This window comes from Mastacembelus armatus, chromosome 13 (genome assembly GCF_900324485.2).
Source record: "Mastacembelus armatus chromosome 13, fMasArm1.2, whole genome shotgun sequence".
NCBI classification, from domain to species: Eukaryota; Metazoa; Chordata; class Actinopteri; order Synbranchiformes; family Mastacembelidae; genus Mastacembelus; species Mastacembelus armatus.
This window is the reverse complement of record NC_046645.1, coordinates 14,460,102-14,472,794: the sequence shown is the minus strand read 5'-3', so window position 1 is coordinate 14,472,794 and position 12,693 is coordinate 14,460,102. Positions and strand designations below refer to the sequence as shown.

Below are 12,693 nucleotides of genomic sequence, written 5' to 3'. Positions count from 1 at the left end.
ATAGCTCTGTTGGAGAACATTTGCACACAACTGCAGCAGCCTCCAGATAGAAAGTTCAATAAACGCTCATGAGTTCGTGTTCCTTATGACTCACTGCTGTGTGTGGGGAACTACTGGACATTACATAAAATTGCCCACTTCACGATCATCAACCCACTATGACTTTCTTTCCTGTACAGTTTTTGATTCCTTCACTCACTCTTACTTTTACAGTTCCTGACCCTCTCTCTGACCGGCCCTCTGACAGACTGCTTGGGAAAGTGGCACCTCTGAGGGGATGAAAAGAACAGCTGGCAGCAACAGGTGAGAGTGTAAATGACATAAAACAACACCTTCTGGCCATCAGGACAGATGAGACATTGTTCATTCCCATCTATTCTCTCTCTCTCTCTCTCTCCAATCTGAGCTCACTTGTTCACACATCACACACCTCCCTGTGACCCCAGCAGCCTGCTTACCCCCTACAGTGGCAATAACTAATCCATCAATGTATCCCTCATATATTCTGTTCCCAAAACCCACATCAGTGCTGGATTAAAACTAGCCTCCAGACTGACTACAACTGAAAAAATGAAATTTGAATGAGTAAAACATTTTCATCTGTTTTAGAAATATAAGCGTGTTCTATAGTATTAGTGTCTCTAAACCACTTTGTAACCTTTATTTTGAAAAGTGCAGTGATGTAACAAATGAGAAGAAGTAAATGTTTGTAGATTTACACAGTTATCAAACTACAGAAAGTTAAACCATAAATGGATAGATAATGTCAGGTAATAGATGGAGCAGCTGCAGCTTAGTCAGTTGTTTTACAGTACGTCTACATGGCGACAACAGTAAATCTGTAACTTTTAAAGTTAGTGAGAACTAACTACATAATGTACTGTTTGTGAGAACCAGTAGCTCCGGCTCCTTTTGTTCCTGTCGCTGTGCTGTAATTATCGTCTCAGTGTCAGCACACAGCCCGAGCAGCAGGCAGCAGGTTTCCCTTTGAACCACAGGCAGGGCTGCTAATGAAAAGCCAACACAGGCCCAGCACTGCTTTGTACAGTCCCATAGTATAGACTTTTGTAAAAAAAAAAAAGATATGAGACAGAAAGCTTATGGAGCACAGGTAGATTAAGAGTCATTCAACACAGTTAAAATGAAAGTGGTTATATTGGTAATCTGTCCAAGTTTCAAACATTTCATTATTTTTCCCGATCTTGGAAGTTTTGGTATTTTTACTCTGTACTACACAGATTATTAAACATATTTCCTGTAAGACAGAGGAGTTTCCCCAGGAAATAGCTACTTCCATTAAGAGTTTCAAATAGCCTCAGGAAAAACTTTATAAACCTGGTACTGGTTGAACCACTGTGCTATCTCAAGAAAATATCACATATTAGCTCTTGAAATGAAGTAAGAGAAGAAAAACATTGGCCACCTCGCCATGTACAGTATAAGGTGAAATAATAAGTCCAGTCCTGAACAGAACATCAATCTGCCAGTTTAAAGCTAAACAGGACAGAAACAGTGAAGTGATGGTGTGCACTGAAGGTGTTTAACACAACCGTTTGATGGTTTAATCACAATAATCCAGACTATATCATCAAACACATGATGGGCTTTGCTGCCATACACAAACAGCTGAATTTTCCTACCTTGAATCGCACTTTCTTCAGCATCATCTTTGAATCCAGGTGATGAGACGGTGATGAAGATGTTACCAAACTTTTCCAACTCCACGCTCCATTCAGGACACCAGCCTCTACTAAATCTCCAGTCAGTCAAACCTGGGATTCAAAATCTAGTCAAAACATCCAGAGTGAGTCACCGTGTGTGCACAGTGCAAGTCACCCGCCTGCCGACTGTGTGTTTGCCATGCCAAAGACAACAGTGTCTCCTCTGCTGTGGCCCTGCTCCCCCTCTCCCTCTCCCTCCTGTGAGACCTTTTACAAAGCTTATCAGCCTGCTCATTCATTTGGAAAACAGACCCACCCTCTTTTTATGACTGCAGGGCTGCTATTAACACCCCCCTCCCCCAGCTACACCCCACAGTCCAAATATGGGTGCTGGTAAACTCTCTTGAACTCGCCCACTCTGACCCTTTAAAGACCTGCTTCCCCCTCCCACCATGTCTATCTCCCAGCATTCACCCATCTGCTGAGCTGCGGCATCTCCCCTCACTGTCTGACTCACCTAATCTCTTGTGGAAACATATCTCAATAAAATTCATTACATGTGGTAAAACAATCACTGCAGTGATGATACTGATATGGAGTTATGCTGAGGTGTGGGATCATTGCTCTGACAGCAAATTGTTTTCTATGAAGTTAATGTGAGACCTAATATGCAATAGAAAAACAGGGCAGCTATTTTGACCTTTGACCCCACACTACTGCAAACACAAAGGTCCTATAGAAACACCTTAGTGCACAGTGCCCATAACCTGTTGTGTTTAAGCATACTGTATATGAAATCAGCCTCAATGACCATGCACGTCATACTCATTTAGGCTACATCACTTGCATTCTGGGAAATTAGTCAACTGACTCCCAATATTCAAACACTGCAATATGTTTAAATGTAGATTTAAACCTCCTACATTTTACCAGCACGTTGGTTGTTTATTCTATATAAGTCTCACCTCACACTGGTGCTTACAATGCTGAGGTAATAATATGTAGACGTCCTGAATGAAGTGGAACATAAATGTTTTTTGCTAGTGGAACTGCAGAATGTCAAACAGTGATTATATATTATGATTACACAATTAAAGGAGAGCAGCTCTGCTAAACAAACTTCAGTGATTGTGTTACCTTTGCTTTTTACCTATTTTAGTAGTTTAGCCATATAGAGGGAAGCCTTGCTCAGCCCATTCATTATACAATGAACTGCCATGAAATTTGGTACATACATTATGTTCCCATTAGGATCTAACAATGTAACAGATTCAGCAATCCTTTCAGTTTTCATCCAGTGCCATCACCAGGCCAAAGCACCCAAAGGTGGGTGGCAAAACTAACCTCAGCTACTTACTAACTTATTTGATTTTCTTTTGATTAAACTTTAACTGTAACCAGTCAGTCCCTGAATAGTAGAATATTTGAATTCAAATATTAGTAAGACTAAGCCTTTATGTTACTCCTTGTCTGTTCTTCCTTCATGTTTTCTTTAAACCTTGCATCATCTGCATTTTGCTTACTTTCTACATTTTTCAGCCTTCACTATACTACTTTAATGAACATTTTGGTTATACTGCTCACTGATTCATTGATATGCCTGCTTGCAGATGGCACTGCTGTCGCACAGGAAACTGCACGTTATGGGTTAAACACAAAGAAGACGTGAGTAATGAATGTAGAAGTTAAACCTCACAGATCCTTGTTTGGTCTGGCGTCTGTGACCCTCACTTCATACCAACGAACGCAATGTTCTGTGTGTCTGTTGAAAGATGAATCATTGAAGGATTAAAAGTGACTGCGGTTAGTCATCGCAAGACACAACACCATGACATACCTCAAATTTCAATGGAGTTAAAACAGGAAAATGCTTTGTAATGTAAAAAACAGGAATATGTTTATGAGACCCTGCACTGTAACATCATTTGACATTAGCAATCACTTCCTGGCTCTATTCCTCATCCTGACTGACTAATTAAGTGCATAACCAACAAAACAAACAAGTCTTACATTTTCAATAATACATTTTATTCCATTAAAGATTCTTCTTTTCTAATTGTACACTGGAATGTTAAGATCCCCTTCAGTAATGTAGTTAAAAATGCTCAATCTAGCAATTCTCAACCCCACATCCACACAACCATCACTAAATTGAAAATTGGGGAACAAAAATGGAAAAAAAAGAAAAACAAGAACATGAAAGACAAACATTATATTTTGAGTAATGTTGATGTACTGTGAAAATGTAAGTAAAGGATGACTGGGTGGATGAACAGCAGCAGAGTTCACTGCGAAGGCTCCAGCAGTTGCTCTGCTCACCATTGATGTGCGGGGAGTACGTTGAATATCCGACCTGGTTGTCTTTAATCCCTGCCCTGTGCCTGTGTATATTTTTCCTGTCATGCCAACACGTCCACTCCCACTTCAGATCTGAAAATTCCCTGGTGGGTTTTAGATTAGGGACTTGGATGTTGTTTCTGGGCTGTGCTCAAAGTACTTTTTGGTATCTGAGCGCTGATCGCTGCATTGAAATGGATTAAAGTGAAACACGCAGTTTCTTTTTGACCAAGTGAGAAGTGGTGCCAAGTGATGCTACAAAAAAAGATAAGAAAATTCAACAGTTGCAAGAGTCAAATATATTTACTGGTAGTTAACCTTGCCCTGTGGTTGAGAATCCCTTACAAAGATCCGCTCCTCACTTTGAAACTTCAAAATCCAGATTAGTGGTAAACAATGACAAATGACACAGCAAACAGTAAAAAATATCTAAGTTAAAAATAAAAGGACACAATTTCGCTGATGACAGTACAAACAATATGCTGAGCACAGAGCCATATTTTGCATTTCAGTGTGGAACCAAAGTTACCTCTCTACAAACTGAAAAAATTGATTTCACAAGAAAGAAAAGTATCATCTGAAGTGACATATCAACAGAGCAAATCACAACAGCTTAATGATTAATGAGTGACAGGTTTAATGACCGAGGCAGCTACAACTCTGCAGTTACTACGGATAAGAAAATCTGAAAGGAAACAAAGCAAGAACCCCATTCATTAACTGCTGAACCGTTGCAATGTGACCGTGAAAAAGACGTGTTTCTTAAGGGATGCTAAACTACCAGTGCTCACTCTAGTGGAGACTGACAGAGTGGCCTTGGGTGCCTGTTCTCCCTCTCTAGCTCCTGGCAGGGTTTTACTGACAGCCTGCAGAGACAGCTGCTGGCCTCTCCTGCACCCCCGCAGTCATCTTCTACTTCATCTCTTTACAGTTCTGCTTGGCAAACACAACAGCATCGGTGTAGTTTTCTTTTTTTTGTGTGTTTGTTGGTTTTTCCTGTTCAATTAACTTTATATATAGATGATCCTCTCTCATACAAACATATAAATACACCACCACTGCTCTGCCCCACCACAAGAAGAGGCTTTTGCCAGAGGGCTGACATAGTCCTGTTGATGTACACAGTCTCTGAAACAATTTACAGGGTGGGCAGGCAAGAAATCTTCAATCTTTCTCTGTAGCATAGATTTGGGCTTTTTTTGATGGTGATTTTTTTATTTTGCTGTTTTACAAGTATTTTTTTTTACAGGATTTCGTACTTGTCAACGACAAAGGAGGTTTCTGAAGAGAATCTAATGGAGTTGTCACCATCTACGTGAGTCACTTTGGTAACCTGGGAAAAGAAAAATGTCCATTAATGGCATGAATGCAGTTTATCACAAGGACTAAGCACAATCAGGAGTAAATACAACTGTTCTGTAAGCTTAAATAAGGTTATCTACACTACACTATATACAATAAATATAGTAGGTACAGGAACTACACATGGTTTGAAAAATTTGAGCAGGCTGCTGTTAGTGGTGGAGAAAGTCAAAAGGCCCAAGGGTTGAGGGGTTGTGGTTTATCACTAAATGCACATTGGATGCAAATGCAGTCTGACAGATTCTCTGGAGCATACGTCAGGTAATATCAAAGCTGCTAAATGATAAATATTATTTTCATTATCATTATTATCTGGTGATTATTTTCCCTTACTGCTTTAAATGACGAAGTTTGGTATCTGAATTCAATTCATTTCACGTGATACATAATCAATTGGCCTGGCAGGTCACGTTAAACTCAAATACACGAAGTCAATAACAGTGGAAGCAACAAATCCTCACATAGGAGAAACATTTAACTAATTATCAAAACTGCAGATTCATTACTGTCAATCAACTGATGCATTAATCAAGTGAGGCTCCAGTTACACACGGCCTCCATCACAACTAGTAAGACTACACCAGTGTTCATGACGACAGTGGGGAAAAAGGATTCCACCAGATAGAAACCAATGAATAACACCTCTGTTCAGTAACCCACCTGGATGTCGCAGTAATTGCGTTTGGACACAAAGGACACACTGATAGGGAAGAAATCATTGGGCTGTCCGGCAACACTGAACTCCAGGCTGCCGGTCTTATTGTTGGCATCGATGACAGGTAGGCACCACTCCAGCACATTTCGCCTGCTGTCGTGTTTGTACTCACCATCCAGGTCACCAATCACAGGAGCTCCCACACCAGACCTGCAGAGCAGCAGGAAACCAGAAGCATGTTAACATGTGAAAAAGTAACTTTAATTAGCACACGTGTTAATAAGACAGCTGGTTTCAGGTGTTAACACTTTGAAATCCTCTGTGGACCTTTGCTATGGATGCATCATTTGTTCACTACAAAATGCACAGCCCACTACAAAAACACACACACACAAACACATTCAATACTTAAGAATTTTTTTTATACAGACAACTGTGGATTTTGTGATATTGCTCTAACTTCAGCCTCATCTTAGTAATTTTATACAAATGACACACCTTTGCAGCTGACAGGTTTCTAATTCTGCATTTACATTGCTGTTACTGTGTATATTATGTATATGATAAAGACTGATTTTGAATTAAAACAAAAAAAAAAAAAAAAAAAGTATTTCAGTTTTTCAAAAGAATTCAGTTGTGGGAAGAAATGTACTTTTTTTAAAAAAATGAGTAAAGAAAGACACCAAATCTATACATATTAATCAATTACCAATGACCCAAAGTCAGTCACAGCATATTGATTTGTTTAGCGATGGACTTACGGTACTGGGATGCTGATCACCACATCATTGAGCTCGAGAGTCTCCTCCTGCAGCTCATATTCAATGTTGACATCACAGCCGGTACCGCTCTCTGAAGGCCAGCAGTTTACTGTGAGACAGACAAGACGGGTCTGAGACAGCTGCCGGACTCTGCTCTGTCATACTGTAACATCACATTCAGCACACTATCAAAGACACTAGACTGGACTGAGGCCAGGCCAAATAAAGAATTTTCAGCAGTCAAGTTAATAATAAGCTGGTGGATTGTGATGTTTGTCACTTTGTAAAGACATCAAATTGCGACAACACATAACAGAGTAGCAGTGTTACATCAAACTGGCTATACTCCATGAGTAGAGACAGCAAAGAGCACTAAAGCACACAGTCGCACTCACTGGTTAGAGGTATGAGAGACTCGTCTGTGGTCTGTAGTCTCCACTTCAGCACACCCACGTCGTTGTTGAGAGGGAATGACTTCTCTGGATTCTTCAGGCCAATCACTGATTCTGCTGTGAACAACTTCTTGTCCACGTTGGGATGTGTCTGAGTCAAGAAGACAAACAGAAACAGGAGTGTTTTACTGAAATAATCATAGGCATTATTATGGAAATAACTTTAAGTAAGCTGCAGTTTAACACATTGTTTTTATGACTTAAAATCCCTTTTCACATGACTGTTGTCTTTATCATGGGTTGACCTACTTGCAGCTGCAATCCTTTGTTGTCATTATTGTTGATAATGAGGCGAATGCGTCCGTTCTTGTCATCTGTGACCCTCAGTGTCACCATGCCCAGCACCTCCATGTTCTGTAGGCCGCCATCACGGCCGCAAGTAAGTAAGATCTTCTCCTCCACACGCAGATGTACACTGGGGAAGGACACACATCCAAACAGGCTTTTAGAAATCAGACACACGGCAATTTAATGTGTGTGTGCAGTATAAAACTTTTTTTTTTTAAAAACTCAAGACTGGTTAGACCAGTGTGAGACGTCAAAAACAAGACACATTCATATTGATGAATTAATTGTCAAAGTAAAGGGGCCTCTAAAACAGCAGTTGTATGATTGTAGAAAAGTAAAACGAATGAAATCAGCAATAAATTCTAGCATTAATGGAAAAATGCAGCTCCTTTATCAAAGCCAAGTGATATTCAGTTATTGGTTTTGCAGATATTTTAGTTAAATGAATGATCAGATTTTAATACAAGCCAAGTATACTATCCATATTCTTTTAAAATATTTTATTCTGATTATGAATAAAACCTGTAAAGTTATCACTGCATTGAATTTAAAACTACCATCACGATAAGATGATTAAAAGGGGGTGTAACTGATATGCAACAGAAAAAAAAACTAATAAAGACAATGTGAAGTATCTTTCTAAAAAAAAAAATTTAAAAAAAAAATCCATGTTTACATTTGCTTTATTTAATCTCTACTGCATTACTCTCAAATATTTGTTTATTGTGTCATGTTATAACCTCAACAGCAGAAAGAGCATAAGTTGATGACGTAGACGATGATGCATCTGTACCTCTCCATATTGACTGGTGGAGGCAGAACCTTTGATACATCTGAGCCTCTCTTTCCAGTAGTGGGCATGATGGTTTCACCCTCAGACTTGAGCTTGTCCACAAAGTTATCCACCTCTTTCCCTTTAGCACCCAGTTTAAGAGCCTTGCTGGGTCCACTTGGTCTGAAAGAAAAACAACAATCACAAAGCTTTATTAGTTTTGTTCAAAACTACAGTATTTTGCTAGAAAATAACAGCTACAAGCAATTTTCAAATCAAAAATATATAATGTGGTACCTGACTGGAGCAGGTGTGATCTTTGGCTTCTCAGGCTCAACAATGTTGTCTGTGATGATGGACCCTGAGGAGATGCTGGTCATGCCAGCGCTGCCGAAGCCACCAAAAGCTGGCACCTTCTTTCCAGAGCGCTCAGCGTCCCTCCTAGCCTGCTGCAGCTCCTTGGCCTTCCTCCTCATCTCTGCCTTGGCCTCTCTTTCCTGGGTCTGTGTCACAAATAGACAGATTTTAGTACATGGTAATAATACACAGAGAACATTACATTACATTTCTATGTCATACAAAAATAATAAAACTATTATAAACGAGGCACTACACTATTTACTATATTCATGCTTTTTAACAGACATCTTTTTGGTATCACCACATTATGTTGACTTAATAAATTTCTCTACATGGATTGATAAATGTGATAATAGTGTGACCTCACCTCTCTGACAGCACGGAAAACCTTCTCCTCGTGGGAGTCCATCTCTGTGAAGGTGCGGATCTGAGCCAGGTTTACATTCTCTCTGTAGCCTAATGCCACAATCTCATCGAAGGCAAAGATCAGGTCAAAACAGTGCTCTGAAATTTCGCTCTCCTCCAGCACACGACAGTATTCTGGGATCTGCACAGGTATGGAGAAGTTAAAATAATAAAGAGAAAAACATTAGCATTATGTTGAATTGCAGAAGTCTATATAAGACCCTTTTCACTGTGAAAGATTTGAATATTTGTTAAATACAGAAAGACTACGCTGTGAAGAGGAGATACATTTTCTCTGCCTGTCAGCAGCATTTTCTGTCACCACACACTTAAAAGCCGTGAGCCAGGATTCCAAAATTAGTCTGGAGAAGAGGAGAAATCTTGACTGATCTGTTGTCTGCATATGTGGACCAGGTTACTTACATGCATTGAATGCAGATGTCAGACCAATCAATTATCATACATATTAAATAATTTAACTTAACGTATTGTAATCTATCTTTTAATCAGTAAATCCAAGATTAAAAAGGTGTCATAATACTTTTGTAGATATATTATTCAGAAAGTAAAGAGGAAAGCAGACAGCAGACAATGGTTTTCCATCAAATTACAAATAAGTTCAGCTTTCCTGATGGGCTTTTTGCTAAGTGAGCTAAAGCCTAAAGGCTGTGCAAGATGTAGTGGTTCAACTGTCTTTGATGCTTCATGATGTAACAATTGAATGGACTCCTAATTTATACCAATGTTACTTTAAATAATCAAACGTCAAACATGGCGTCACTTTAAAATTATATAAATCTTTTTTTTGTTGTTTGGGCAGGTATCTATGATATACAGATTCTCAAAAGCCTGTGCCTATTATGAACTTAATACCTTGGTGTCACCTTATTAGCTACACCTAGCTAAAACTAATGCAGTCCTATAAAAAAAAAAAAACCCTCCCTTCATGAAGGCGATGACTTTGGTACACGGTTATAAAAAAGTTGTTCATAAATATGATAATTTTGCAAGACACAGTTTGTGGTAATATTGAAGTGTACTGCATTTTACTGAAAGTTTTTATTTTTTTGTCCACTCCACAAGAATAAATGACAGAAACAGCTCTCTGTATAATGCAGTGCAGTTCATCAGCAGCACACACTACAGCCTCAAAAAAATAACCACACAGTTGAATCAACACCTCTGAATAAAACCTGATCTTCACCTTCATGAAAGAGGATTTATTACAGCACTGTTGGTTTAGACTACATTAGTTTTACTTTGGTCTACCTAATTAACTGCCAACCGAGTGCATACTGGACAATTACAGCAGCACACTGTAGATACTGTTGGATATCTGCAATCCAATATGAAATAGATATCAATATGCAGTGAAATGCTGGGCGTGGCGTCAGTATATGGTTAATTAAAAAAATATAGCACAAACCTACAGTTTTGTTTTGAAGGGACAACATAAAATATTAAACATAAACGCTACTATCTTATGTATGGTACCACTGTTAGCCTAAAGCTGTTTTTTTTAAAAATCTCCAGTCTGCAGTTACCCATCTAAACCACTAAGCCACTACAACAGCTGTCATTTTTTATCATGTTAGCCGACACGCTGCAATGTGAAAATGTTAACTTTACACCTCCCTGATGGACATAATTTAATGTATAGGCACAAACGTGGTTCTTACCACACGGGAGAAGAGTCTGAGTGTCTCAAGGTCCTCCAGGATGTTGCTGTTCTTGGTAGTGATGAGGACCATGTAGAGTTTCTCTAGTGGCTGGTACACATAGCGAACACTGTCTGTTTCTACAAAGGTGTGCTGCTTGCCCGTGTTCATCAGTTTAGGGAATGCAGCCAATAGACCTTCGATACGTGTCCGCGTCATTTCTACAAACTGTCGTGATACAATGGCCTTGCCAGCCTTGGTGCACACCGCCGCTGCCAAAAGCACCTGCACATGAAGAAGAAGAAAATATTATTGCGTCTGTAACCCTCCAGTCATAGCACAATGAATTGTCACAGTTTGAACATGCAAATGTTACAGACAGACATAAATTATAGGCCAAAAGGAATATCAAGTACAAATAAAGTAGAGGCAACCCTTTAACCTTCTGATCAGTATACATCCTAATGTGGTACATATACAATGCACTCCATATACAAGATTTCATCTTATCAACTTAACTATTTTTATTAGCTTTTATTGATGATGGCTATGAGAGTAACTGGCAACTTCATTGTAAAACACAAAGTATTTTATTTATAAGCTTTCAGCAGCAGAGACAGCATCTTTAAAAGGATAATAAGCGATATGGCACAGCTCAAGTTGTGTCTGACTCTGATGTTAGCGCTAACTCTGAATCACCATAATCGTGTATAAGCTTGGTAAGTTATTGATGAAAACATCGGAGGCTATGGTACAACCAGTAAAATACGGTCCCATCACAGTACACGACCTAAACAATCTGATAACGTAACTTAATATAACTTTAGGTTAGCAATACTTTATCTCAGTCTGTCTAATGGACGACTGGACTGCACTCATTCCACGTTGACAATGTCTGAAGCTCGGAATGAAAAACCCGACTACAATGGACCAGAACTTGACCCGGAGCAGCAACAATCTTTGTTAACGCAGGTAGCACATAATCCCCCGCCGGGGGTTAGGCACAGCCATGGTTTAGTTCAGAACAGGGGCAGCTTAGGGCAAAGTGTCAGCAGGTAGCGTTAGCCTGGATCCGGCTAGTGACAGGAGCTAACACTAACGCTAGCATGTAGCTAAAGCTAGTTAACGTCAGCAATGTTTGCACACTCAGTGCCGCCTGTTCACGTAAAATGTGTCTCTGTATAATGAAAGGACAACTCACTCGCGGTGTTTCATCAGCTCAATTTAACGCTGGCACTACCAACCCAAGGAAAAGAAACGTCTGTATTATTTCGCTAGCTACCTGGCACTTAGCTTGAGTTGCTAGCGAGGTTAGCCAATGTTATGATGACGGCCAGGCCCGAAAACAGCCTAAAAACTATCTCATTTTTCGACGCCCACTCACCATTTTGGTCTCTCTCTGTGGTGTGGCGAGCTGCAGTCTCTCGTGATGCCTGGTTTTGTGGGTTCTAGCCACTCAGGAATACGAAGGTGTGAATACACAGCTGACTTCTGGTTGTATGATTGTAAGCTAGCGTCAATATGGCAGCGGTACAGAGCCACGTCTCCACCGGAAGAGCAGCGCCAGATCAGCCCACCGAGCGGACCGATGACGTGTGCCCCGAAACGGCGGCGTTGCTGTATGAAAAGATCTAGGCGCTCTCTTTGTACGAGCACTGCTTCGTCTTGACTTTAACGTATGCCAGCGTCATACGAGCTGCATGTGTCCTCATCTCCATGTGTTCAATATGCGAGGGAGATATATTGTGAGGTCTGGCACCTGAAGGACCACTGCTAACAACAACCATTAACAACAAGCATTACTAACAACAACCATTAACAACAAGCATTACTAACAACAACCATTATAACACCAACCATTACTAACACCAACCATTACTAACAACAAAAATTAATAACAAGCATTACTAAGAACAACCATTTTAACACCAACCATTATAACACCAACCATTACTAACAACAGCCATTACTAACAACAACCA

At 39.8% G+C, this 12,693-nt stretch overlaps 2 protein-coding genes across 2 annotated transcripts in view; both read right to left on the bottom strand.

Moving 5' to 3' along the window:
* The window catches only part of phldb1b (pleckstrin homology-like domain, family B, member 1b), a 93,164-nt gene extending 91,260 nt beyond the window's left edge, over positions 1 to 1,904 (bottom strand). Inside the window, exon 1 of the mRNA XM_026298795.1 lies at positions 1,641 to 1,904. Within this exon, the coding sequence (XP_026154580.1) occupies positions 1,641 to 1,667 (27 nt within the window). The 5' untranslated portion in view covers positions 1,668 to 1,904. The remainder of the gene's footprint in view (positions 1 to 1,640) is intronic.
* Positions 1,905 to 3,686: 1,782 nt separating this feature from the next.
* arcn1b (archain 1b) lies at positions 3,687 to 12,276 on the bottom strand. Its single transcript, XM_026318102.2, has 10 exons — positions 12,096 to 12,276; positions 10,733 to 10,996; positions 9,016 to 9,195; positions 8,586 to 8,791; positions 8,310 to 8,471; positions 7,478 to 7,643; positions 7,172 to 7,319; positions 6,777 to 6,885; positions 6,021 to 6,225; positions 3,687 to 5,331 (listed from the first exon to the last, which is right to left on the bottom strand). The coding sequence occupies exons 1-10, from the start codon at positions 12,096 to 12,098 to the stop codon at positions 5,242 to 5,244; spliced, it is 1,533 nt and encodes a 510-aa protein (XP_026173887.1). The 5' UTR covers positions 12,099 to 12,276; the 3' UTR covers positions 3,687 to 5,241.
* Positions 12,277 to 12,693: the final 417 nt, after the last annotated feature.

What these genes read in the sequence shown, in the direction of transcription:
- arcn1b (XM_026318102.2), bottom strand. An exon ending in ATCACACCTGCTCCAGTCAG is followed by an intron (nt 8,472 to 8,585) that starts GTACCACATTAT and finishes TTTTTCTTTCAG; the next exon opens with ACCAAGTGGACCCAGCAAGG. An exon ending in ACAAAGGATTGCAGCTGCAA is followed by an intron (nt 7,320 to 7,477) that starts GTAGGTCAACCC and finishes TTCTTGACTCAG; the next exon opens with ACACATCCCAACGTGGACAA.